The sequence below is a fragment of the Coturnix japonica genome, unplaced genomic scaffold, assembly GCF_054131305.1.
Source record: "Coturnix japonica strain WE unplaced genomic scaffold, WE-NBRP24 Scf050, whole genome shotgun sequence".
Taxonomy (NCBI): Eukaryota; Metazoa; Chordata; class Aves; order Galliformes; family Phasianidae; genus Coturnix; species Coturnix japonica.
Window position 1 is genome coordinate 344,418 of NW_028188953.1, and position 10,592 is coordinate 355,009.

Sequence of the window (10,592 nt, forward strand, 5' to 3'; positions counted from 1 at the left end):
TGAGATACATTGGTGGGCAATGGGAGGGAATGGGGGGCTTGTATGGGGGTAATGGGGGGTAATGAGGGGGCAATAAGGGGCAATGGGGGGTAATTGGGGCAATGAGGGGCAACGCAGGGACACAGTGGGAGTCAGGGGGTTAATGGGGGGTAATGGGAAGGAATGGGGAGCAATAGGGGGCAGGCAGGGGGGCAATAAGGGGTAATGGGGGGCAATAAGGGGCTGTAAGGAGGGCAATGGGGGGCAATGGGGGGCAATAAGTGGCTGTTGGGGGGCAATGGGAGGCAATGGGGGAGTAATGGGTAGCAATGGGGGGCAATGGGGGGCAATGAGATACAATGGGGGGCAATGGGGGGCAGCGGGGGATAATGGGGGGTAATGGGGGGCAATAAGGGGCTGTAAGGGGACAAAAACAGGTTGTTAGGGGGTAATGGGGGGCAAGAAGGGGCAATAAGGGGCTGTAAGGGGGGCAGTGAGGGGCAATGGGAGGGAATGTGGAGTTAAGGGGGGGCAATGTGGAGTTAACGGGGGGCAATGGGGGGCAATAAGGGGTTGTTGGGGGCAATGAGGGGCAGTGGTGGGGAATGCGATATAATGGGGGGTAATGAGGGGCAATGAGATACAATGGGGGGCAATATGGTGCAATGGGAGGGAATGGGGGGCAATGGGGGGCATGAAGGGGTTATGGGGGGGAATGAGGGGCAATGGGGGGCAATGGGGGACAATGGGGGGTAATGGGGGGCAATGAGATACAATGGGGGGCTATGGGGGGGAATGGGGTTCTGTTCGGGGCCAATGGAAGGGAATGGGGGACATTTAAGGGGCTGATAAGGGGCTGTTAAGGCGCAATAGGGGGCTGTTGGGGGGCAATGAGGGGCAATGGAAGGCAATGGGGGGCTGTAAGGGGGGCAATGTGGAACAATGGGAGGGAATGGGGAGCAATAAGGGGCTGTAAGGGGGGCAATGGGAGGGTAATACGGGGCAATGGGGAGCAATAATGTGCTGTTAGGGGGCAATAAGGGGCTGTAAGGGGAGCAATGGGGGGCAATGGGAGGGAATGGGGGGACAATGGGGGGAAATAAGGGGCTCTTGGGGGGCGTCAGGGGGGCAGTGGGGAGCAAGGGGGTGTATTAGGGGGGTAATAAGTGGCTATGGGGGGGATGAGGGGTAATGGGGGGCAATGGGGACCTCCAATGGCCGATGGGTGGCTGTCAGTGGGGCAATGGGGGGCTGGTAGGCAGCTACAGAGGGACAGGGGGAGTCAGGGGGGCAATGGAGAAGAAGGAGCGGGCGAGGAGACGTGGCTTCTCCTTCTGGATGCAGTGAGTATCCCCTCATTGCTCTTTGCCAACAGCAGCCGGGTTCCCATCAATGTGCTGATGGCCTGGACCCCTCTGCAGCCCCTTTGGCACCATATGGGGCTGTGCTGTCATGGGGCAGGGACGCCTCATTCCCGACCCTCTTTCACCCCACAGGACCATCTGCCTCATCTTCGTCTGCCTCCAGCTGCTGCTCATTGCTGTGCTGGGCTCTGCCCTATTTTACGCCCAGCACTATGACCAGGAGCTGTGGGAATACAAGAAAAGCTGTTCAGAGCAGCAGCTGTGGAGCAAGATAAACAGCATGGGAACCAAGGACACCTCTGCAAGGAGAAGAAGAGTCTCACAGCTCTGATTGGTTATGTGCCTGCATGGACAGTTGAAAAGTGTTTTGTAGAATGCTTTGTTGACATGTAAGATGTTTGGGAAAGTTGTAAGGGCGGATGGGAAAGTTAGAAAATAACAACTTGTGAAGGTATATAAGGGATGTGAGAACTTGTAATAAACGATTTGGATCGTTCACATCTGAGTCCGTGCCGAGTCGCTGCAAATGGCGCCCACAACGTGGGGCAAATCAACCCGCGGCTGAGCGAGCCCGGTCCGGCAGCGTCGCCCGACTGAACTTCGGAGAGACTGTTTGCGCGCACCCGCACCGTTCTGCAGGACAGAAGGTGAGCAGTCGGGAACTATGGGGAGCTCACTAACGAGGGAGCAACGAGTACATCTCGAAGTATTGCGTTCAGTGTTACTGTATCAGGATGAGACTGTGTCTACTTCAGCATTAGCTACTCTTCTTAAATGGATAAGCAAAAACGTCCCTGAATTTCCAAAAACTGAGTTCTCTCTCGATGGAGAACTTTGGGACAAAATCGGCTCAAAACTCTACGAGGCTTCTCTCGCTAAAAACAGAACGGCTGCTAAGCTGTTGCCCGTTTGGAGCCGGATAATGGAAGGGATTAAGCAATCACGACGGGAAAGAATTTATTCCGACCATTCCCTGCCGCCCTCCGTCCCAACCCCGTCGCTGCCTCTCGCTGCGGGAAGCGGCCCGTGCCCGGATCCGACCGGCGGCTCCGACCCCCCCGCGATTCGGGGAGACGAGGGGCCGCGGCCGCCCCCCCTCGCGCTCCCGCCGTTCGCTCCTCCCCCGACGTTCGCCGCGTTGCCGCCCTCTACGGCGCCCTCGCCCTTCGCTCCGCCTACGACGCTCGTCGCGCCGCTTCTGCCCTCCTCCCCCCGCACGTCATGCGCTGCTGCGTCTGTGCAGCCGGCGTGTAACGTGGATAAAGACACGGACGGATCGAAACCAGGGGATCGTTGTGACCCCGGTCCAGAAGATCCAGAAAGAGAATCGGACGCATTTCCTCCTGATGATACTTTGAAGGAAGCAGGAATGACAAATTTCCCTACAGCGTACTGTGATGTCTTAGAGCAATGCAAAAAAGAAACAGTATTAAGAAGTGATGCTGACACGTTGCAGACCTTTCCTAATCAGGTCCCCCGTTTGGAATCTCTGCCTTATGAGGCAGTGAAGGAGCTAAGGGAGTCAGTGAGAACATTCGGAGTTCAGTCAGCCTTTACATACAATCTTTTGGTTGCAAACAGTGACAGTTACGCTATGACCCCTCACGATTGGAAAACTGTGTTAAGAACGATCCTCTCTCCTATGCAATACACCGTGTTTATGACTGAATATCAGCTACATAATTTGACTGATAGCTCTTTGCCTCAGACTCGGACAAATCCATGTGGCACAGCACCTCTTCAACTGTGTCAGACAGATGTCACTCACGTTCCTGAATTTGGCCGTCTAAAATATGCACATGTAACAATAGATACTCATTCTTCTTACGTATTTTCCACAGCACATACAGGTGAATGCAGTCTCAAGATCTGGAGTTTAAGTCATTAGCTAGGATGTTGTGTGCTTCTTCTATTTTAGTAATAGATCAGATGTGTATTAAACAGGATTTGATCTAATCAATGCTAGAATCTACAGGAATAGCTCTTTTAATGTTTTAGTACTGTTTGGTTATGATGTTATTAGCCTATTAATTAGCTTTTCTTAATTTGCAAAGACAAAACCTGGAAAGGAATCCCAGGCAAAGAGATGACCCTGTATCATAGAACAGATACCTCTTTTACATCCAATTAATTGGGATCTGAAAATATAACCATGCATCATTTTAGACAAAAGTGCACGCTAATAGAACTAAATTTGATGGTTTATTCTGTTTTCCAAGCAGGTGTTCCACTTGGGCTCTATATCACGCACTGGCCATGCGGATGTGGTGTACAACTGGAAGAAATCCTTCAGACCCTGAATGCAGGAGAGAATCTGTGATGGGTGAGAGAGGAAATGTGCACCTTGAAGCAGGGGACGCCCTGCTGGCACTACCTGTCACATCCACCACCAACATGGCTTGCTGTTTCTCAAGGGTCAATAAGTAATAATGCCCTTAGTGATACTCTAGTACATTTGTCCTCTAAAATTGGTTCTATTTGACATGCTATTCCATTAAATTGTGCGATCATTAATCAATTATTAGCCCAGATAACTCAGTTGGTAGAGCATGGTTATGAACATCTTAAAAGCATTTACTGCACAAATTTTAGTGGTCATTAAAAATCAATATATCAGAGTATATAAAAATTGAAGCCTTTTCCTGATCAGTTACGGATTAACACAATGGGACCCTCATGGATTTATTTTCAGGTTGCAGAAACTTAGGTTGCAGTACAAACATGTTTGTTCTTTTTAGTGGGTTTAACAGTAATGTTGTTATGTTGTATTTGACTTGTCTCTTTTTTCACTTTTAGAGTATTGTCAATCGAGGCCTTGATTGAGTTATAATGATTATGTTATTAATATAATTAGTGTTATTATTTTATAGTATGGTAGTAGCTTGTCAATAAACAAAAAAGGGGGAATTGTGGGAATACAAGAAAAGCTGTTCAGAGCAGCAGCTGTGGAGCAAGATAAACAGCATGGGAACCAAGGACACCTCTGCAAGGAGAAGAAGAGTCTCACAGCTCTGATTGGTTATGTGCCTGCATGGACAGTTGAAAAGTGTTTTGTAGAATGCTTTGTTGACATGTAAGATGTTTGGGAAAGTTGTAAGGGCGGATGGGAAAGTTAGAAAATAACAACTTGTGAAGGTATATAAGGGATGTGAGAACTTGTAATAAACGATTTGGATCGTTCACATCTGAGTCCGTGCCGAGTCGCTGCAAGGAGCTGCTCCATCGGCTCCTGCTGCGGGTGCTGCCCCAGCCAATGTACGCTTCCGTGGCGTACTTTGCGAGCAGGACCCTGCGTGTGGGCTGTGATGGGCTGCTGCCCATCTGACCACCCAGCTCAGTAACCCCTCCCAGCTCGGGGCTGCGTGCTGGGATAGGGGACAGGGCTCTGTCCCCACGGAAGGGGCCTCTCCTGTGCTCCTGCCCCCAGGCACAGCAGTGGGGCAGTGCTGGCAGGCGGCTGAGTGCCACCACGTTGGACTTGGTGGAAATCAGTCTGGACTGTCATCGGGAGTCGCTGTCAAACAACAAACCTCTGATGGCCCATCAGACTGAAGATCCGCACCCGACAGCAGGACGTGGATGGATCTACCAGCGCTGAACCGCCTCGCTTTGCTGCCTCTCTGTCCCTCCTTCCCTGTCTTCTGTCTCTACTCTTGGTCTTCTTTCATTCTATGGCTCATCAGAGCAGCCATGGCCTATAAGAACGGCCTCTAATTGTAATTAGCCCATATTAACCCATTAGCCGATGTTACCCCCAATTGGTTGTTGTTAGTTGTTAAGAAATCCCTCAATAAAATCCATATCTATTATAGGTTGGGACCCTTTGCTTTGGAGATGGGGGGAGATTCCCCCCTTGAAAAGCACAGAGTGAGAGCAGACGTAGATAGGAAGAGAGATGGGATGGGCAGCATCCATTCTGCACTCAGATGCTGCTTGGTCTGCATGCTTCTCTTCTGCTTTCATATGAAGTTCATACATGAAGTTTATAGATGAAGTTTATAGATGAAGGCTGCAGCAAAGTGTCTCTGCTATGGAGCCCTGGAAGGGGATAGAGATGGAAAACGGGTTGGAAATGGCAACTAAAAGCAGAACCCTGATGCCAAATGGGTCAGCAAAGTGTATAATCCCCCCTGTGGCGCAAGTGGTAGAAGTGCCGCTCTGCTGCATAGGAGGCTCGAATCCCGGGGGGTTGGAATCGATGATCTCTAAGGTCCCTTCCAACCCGCACGAGACTATGATACTATGATACTATGATAACCCCAAGGAATAAAAGGGTGAACCCCTTTCAAAGGCCTGAACCCAAGGACCAAAGATTGAAGCCCTTTTAGATGCACCCCAATGCCCAGTGGTGCATCCCTGTCACCAAACCCTGAGCCCCAGGGCTGGTAGTTGTGGCTTTAAGGCCCCTTCCAGCAGTGTATGGGGAGAGCAGCTTCAGGGAAGCCAAGGCTGCAGTGGGTAAGGGATGTGAAGGGAAAAAGGGGGACAAAAAGGCTCTTGATGGGTTCTCTGCTCTCTGACTTGGCTGTCTGGGATGGGGAGCAGAGCAAACCCCCACGATTCAAGAGGAAACAGAGTCCTGCTGTTCCACCTGCAGCACCACGAGTCCATGGGGCCGGATGGGATCCATCCATGAGTGCTGGGGGAGGTGACAGCTGAGGCTGTTGGTGTCTGTTGGTCTGCACTGACATCAGCAAAACTTCCACACCATCCGCCATGGGTTTCTCCTGAGGAAGCTGCAGCCCATTTGGGGGCACTTACAGGATCATTTGATGGTCATTTGGGGGGATTTCGGGTCATTTGGGGTCATTGGCATGCATTGGTGCACTCTGAGCTGGGTGAGGAACTGACTGGAGGATGGGCCCAGACAGTGGTGGTTGAATGGAGCAAGAGCCAGCCAGCAAACAGCCATCAGATAACAGCAAGTGGGGCATGGATTGATCTGCTATGGGGTAGTGAGGGTCTTATTGCTCCCTATAACCCCAAAAGGGAGGCTGTGGTGAGCTGGGGGTCGGTCATTGGGAGGACACTGGGGTGATGTCGGGAGTGATGCTGTTGGGGTGACATTGGGGTGGTATTGGGGCCATGTTGGGGTGACGTGGTGACATTGGGGCTGTGTTGGGGTGACGCTGGGGTGATGCTGTTGGGGTGACATTGGGGTGACACTGGTGTGATGCTGTTGGGATAACGCTGGAGTAATGTTGGGGAGCGATGTTAGGAGTGATGTTGGGTTATCACTGGGGTTGCTATCAGGGAGGGAGGGATGCTTTTGTTGCTGGGGGGCGGCGCTGGGGGGTCAAGTTGGGGTCATGTTGGGGTTATGTTGGGGTATCCCTTAGGGGGCGACATCGCTGGGGTGGCGATGGGGCGTCAGTTTGGGGTGACACCGGGGTGCAGTTCCGCTCTTTGGCCACGCGGTGGCAGCAGAGAGCTCTCCGCTCTCTTGACCACAACGAAACGAAGTCGGGTCGGCAGAACCGGACCGGAACCGCGCATCCGAATCCTTACGGAACACAAAACTCAACACTCCAATCTGCATCGTTCCCATTTACAGAGAAAACCTCCTGAGAAACACCCCTCCTTTTTCCCCCCCAACCCAGAACCGACCCAGACCCATAGATACGTTCCGGAACCAGCCCGTGTGCTGCCCTCAAGCCTCCCCCCTCAATAGGCGACCCAAAGGCACCAGAGCCCCCCAGCGCTGACACCGCACGTCCACTCTCCCGTCCCTGCCCCAAATTAGGGCCAGACCGCGGGGGGGCAACGAGGCGGCCGCCACCCACCCCCCATCTCCGTCCCCTTCATCCAACACGAAGGGGGTGATGGCGGCGGGGGGTCGAACCCCTTCCCACACCAAGCGGCTTTCGGGTCCCCCCCCCAGCGTTTCCCACATGGCGTCGAACATGCGGCGTCGCCTGGAGGCGTCCCAAGGGGGGGGGACGGCCAACGGTCGCAATTGAGCCGCTACGGGTAAAGGAAGGGGGGGCAAAGAGGAGACGGAGACCCCCCCCTTCCCCCCCGAGGAGCTGAATACGGCATTGACCGGGAGGAGGGGGGGGAGGGAGCGGGAGGGGCGCAGGGTGAGCCTTAATTCTGCTCCCCCCGACCCCAACCGCACCGAGCGGCCCTGAGCCCCCCCCCCCACCTGCAGCAGCAGCGCCAGGACGTGGAGGCGATGAGGGGGGGTCGCGTCGTCGGGCTCCAAACGGAGGCAAAGCCGTAACCCCCCCCCCGGGGCTCCCCATCGTGCCAAAGCCCTCCCGTAACCGCGGGGATCCCGGGGGGCACCGAAAGGCGGGGGGAGCGGCGGGGGGGGGTCGGGGAGGCGATGGAGGCGGAAAGGAGGGGGGACAGAGCGGAGGCTGAGAGCCGACCCCCCCCCTTCCGTGGTTATCCGATGGGGGGGAAGGCGGAGCGGGGGGGCGGCCAAGACGGTGCCCAACTTGGGGGGACCCAAAGCGGTCGTTAAAGCGGCGTGAAGCGCAGCCCGGTCGCCGACGTCGATGTCCCCCCCCCCGACGCTGTGCGGGCTTAACGGAGGAGCTCCGTGGGGCAGCAGGGGGGCGGCAGCGCTCAGCACCCCCTGCCCCCCCCTCCACTCTCCGTCCCCCCCCCGGCTCCGGGCGGCCAAACGCCGCAGGTAGCGGCTGCACGCTTTGGGCCGGGGGGGGCCGGGCGCCCGAGCCAATACTCTCAGGTACCCCCGCAGCCCCCCCTCGTTTCGGGGGGGGGGCGCCCCCAGCACCCCCTGCCTCAAAGCGGCGCCCAGAGCCCCCCCCCAACTCCCCGCCCCCCCCGCGGCCTCTAAGATCTGGGGGGCGAAATGGGGGCAGCGCAGCAGCAAAGAGGTGGCGGCTGCGACCAACTCGACGGGGGGGGTCCCGCTGCCCCCCAAGTGTTTAGATAAGGCCACCAGAGCCCGGCAGAAAACACCAGGAGGAGCCCCCCGAGCTGCCAAGCCCACCACCAAAGCCCGGAGCCAACAGCTGCCCCGCTGCCCTTCATCCCCTCCCCCGGAACAAGCAGCGGCCGCCAGCTCTAAGTGGGGCAGGAGAAGCTCGGGGGGTTCGGAGAACGTGGGGAAGAGGCTGGCGGCCAAATCGGGGGGTAAGGGGGGCGAGGGGGGGGTCCCGAGGCAGAGGAGGAAGAAGAGGCGCAGGGAGGGGGGCAGAGCTGGGTGCTGGGCTAAGGAAGCCAAGCGGTGTTGGAAGGAGGCAGGGATGGGGCAAAGACCCCCCCGGGACCCCCAGAGGGCGGCGTGGAGCAACGCCGGCTCCGCAGTGGGCAGCACTTGGGTTAGAATAGGGGAAGAGCTCGGGGGGGGCTTCTCGGAGCCCCCCAGCACCCACAGCAGCTGGGCCTGGGCTGCGGGGGTCAGGAGGAAGGAGTGGGCAAGGAGGTGGTGTGGAAGGGGGGGGATGGGATCCACCGAGGGGCTGCTATGGGGGTCCCCCCTGGGATCCTGAGGTGCTCCATCATTGGGAGCCCTGGAAGTGGTGCCATGAGGGGGGTCCTTGGGGTCTGGATCCCACAGTGCTTTGCCAAGGAGACCCTTGGGATCCAGCAGTGCTTTACCAGGGGGACCCTTGGGATCCAGCAGTGCTTTGCCAGGGGGACCCTTGGGATCCAGCAGTGCGATGCGGAGCGGATCCCCAGCATCCAGTGATGTGACAACACTGGGACCCCCGGGGTCTGTAAGGGCTGCATGGCAGGGAGGTGCATTAGAAGGGGAAGGGGTGCACTGGGATCCAGAGGAGCTCAGCCCCACAGTGACACGAGGCTGCCCAGGGCTGTTGGGACCCAGTGGATCACAGTGTGAGGCTGGGCCGGGATCTGGCAGCAGGTTGTGGAAGGAGCCACCTGCAGACATAGGAGATGCTCCAGGATCTGGTCCAGCAGCACGGCAGGATTCAACAGGATCTGATGAGAAAGAAAAGAGATGGGGGTGAGATCCTCCATCCATACTAAGATCCCCTGGGTTCCCCCACCCAAGCCCCTCCTCCCCAGCCCTATAATGGGATTCCAATGGATCCCTTGATCCCTTCCAGTACCAAGGTGATGATCCCTGGGATCCCATCACCCCAAATTCAGCCCCCAGACACTCCCCATTACCAATGCAGAGCCCCCCCCCCCCCCCCCAATAAGATTAATCCCCAATCCCACCACGGGATGCCCTGCATCCCCATCACGCCCCCCCCACCCCATCATGGGATTCCCATGGATCCTTTCCATTACCAACGTGAGGATCCCTGGGGTCCCATCACCCAAATTACGTCCCCAGACCCTCCCCAGTAACAATGCAGAGCCCCCCCCCCCCCCCCATAAGGTTCTTCCCCCCCCCCCCCTCCAAAGCTTCTCACCTTCCACCAGCAGCAGCACCAGGGGCTGAATGGCAGAGGCTACAGCCAAGCGACCCAGCAGGGACCTCCGAGCCCCACAAGGCAACATCCTGGAGGGGTCCCCCGGCCCCCGGCCCCTCAGCAGCTCCCGCAGACACTCAGCTGCTGCCGCCGGGGCCCCCCCCTGCTTCACCCCCTCGGCTTCCTGCAGCAGGAGGGTCACAAAGGGGGCAACGACACCCACGGACCCCCCCGTGCCGGTGGCCAATAGGACGGTGACGGTGGCCAGAAGGAGCAGAGCCCGGGGGTGACCCGGAGGGTTGTGGGGCAGAGTCAGCAGCTCCAGTAGAGCCTCGTATACCGCCGGGACCCCCCCGGGACCCCCGCATGCTTCACGGGGGTACTCGAGCAGCAGCAGCAGCAGCTCCACCTGTAGGGGGGGGACACACAGCCCTCCGTGGAGACACAGCTGACACGTCCCCACCCCTCTGAGGACACCCACCCTTCCCCTTAGGGCCGTAGGAACCAAAGCGAGGGCGGAACGCCAGTGAAGCGGATCGCGTTTCCCATGGGGACCCATTTCCGCAGAGCACGCGTTCCCTCCGGGGGAGCGGGTTACGGCACGGACCCATTGGGGATAATGGGGGGAAACCGGAGAGGCCTCACCTGGTGGCGTGGGGCGGAGGGGGGGGAACGGTGCAGGGAGCGGAGCGCCGGGGGAGCGGAAGAGGTTTGTGGGCTGAGGGCCGCCAACAGCCGCCCCCAAGGCCCCAACATGGCGCTGCGGGCCGCACCGGAAGTGATTAGCCCGCCCCCTTCATAGCCCCGCCCCCTCGGTGCCCTATGGCTCCTATAGGGCCGATACAGCCCTTCGCAGCCTCCCTATATCCGCCCTAGAGCCCCCACAGAG

At 57.3% G+C, this 10,592-nt stretch overlaps 2 protein-coding genes across 7 annotated transcripts; one reads left to right on the forward strand and one right to left on the reverse strand.

The window, feature by feature from the left end:
• Positions 1-1,273: 1,273 nt before the first annotated feature.
• Positions 1,274-4,525, forward strand: LOC146752120 (uncharacterized). 2 transcript variants are annotated; one of them, XM_085532863.1, is made up of 3 exons: positions 1,274-1,322; positions 1,476-3,193; positions 3,566-4,525. In XM_085532863.1, the coding sequence occupies exons 2-3, from the start codon at positions 2,008-2,010 to the stop codon at positions 3,661-3,663; spliced, it is 1,284 nt and encodes a 427-aa protein (XP_085388989.1). In that variant the 5' UTR covers positions 1,274-1,322; positions 1,476-2,007; the 3' UTR covers positions 3,664-4,525. The 2 variants fall into 2 exon arrangements, with proteins under 2 accessions (XP_085388989.1, XP_085388988.1); XM_085532862.1 differs by having other exon boundaries at positions 1,306-3,193.
• Positions 4,526-6,875: 2,350 nt separating this feature from the next.
• LOC146752121 (AP-5 complex subunit beta-1-like) lies at positions 6,876-10,520 on the reverse strand. 5 transcript variants are annotated; one of them, XM_085532743.1, is made up of 3 exons: positions 10,349-10,520; positions 9,704-10,112; positions 6,876-9,230 (listed from the first exon to the last, which is right to left on the reverse strand). In XM_085532743.1, the coding sequence occupies exons 1-3, from the start codon at positions 10,457-10,459 to the stop codon at positions 6,994-6,996; spliced, it is 2,757 nt and encodes a 918-aa protein (XP_085388869.1). In that variant the 5' UTR covers positions 10,460-10,520; the 3' UTR covers positions 6,876-6,993. The 5 variants fall into 5 exon arrangements, with proteins under 5 accessions (XP_085388869.1, XP_085388868.1, XP_085388870.1 ...); XM_085532742.1 differs by having other exon boundaries at positions 6,876-9,263; positions 10,349-10,519; XM_085532744.1 differs by lacking the exon at positions 9,704-10,112 and having other exon boundaries at positions 6,876-9,263; positions 10,349-10,482.
• Between the last annotated feature and the right edge of the window lie 72 nt (positions 10,521-10,592).

Bases quoted from the DNA above. Each gene is read 5' to 3' on its own strand.
- LOC146752120 (XM_085532863.1), top strand. From the start codon at position 2,008: ATGGGGAGCTCACTAACGAGGGAGCAACGAGTACATCTCGAAGTATTG. The intron at 3,194-3,565 runs GTGAATGCAGTC...TTTTCCAAGCAG, and splicing joins ATTTTCCACAGCACATACAG to GTGTTCCACTTGGGCTCTAT.
- LOC146752121 (XM_085532740.1), bottom strand. From the start codon at position 10,262: ATGGGTCCCCATGGGAAACGCGATCCGCTTCACTGGCGTTCCGCCCTC. The intron at 9,264-9,703 runs GTGAGAAGCTTT...CTTTCTCATCAG, and splicing joins GGTGCTGCTGCTGGTGGAAG to ATCCTGTTGAATCCTGCCGT.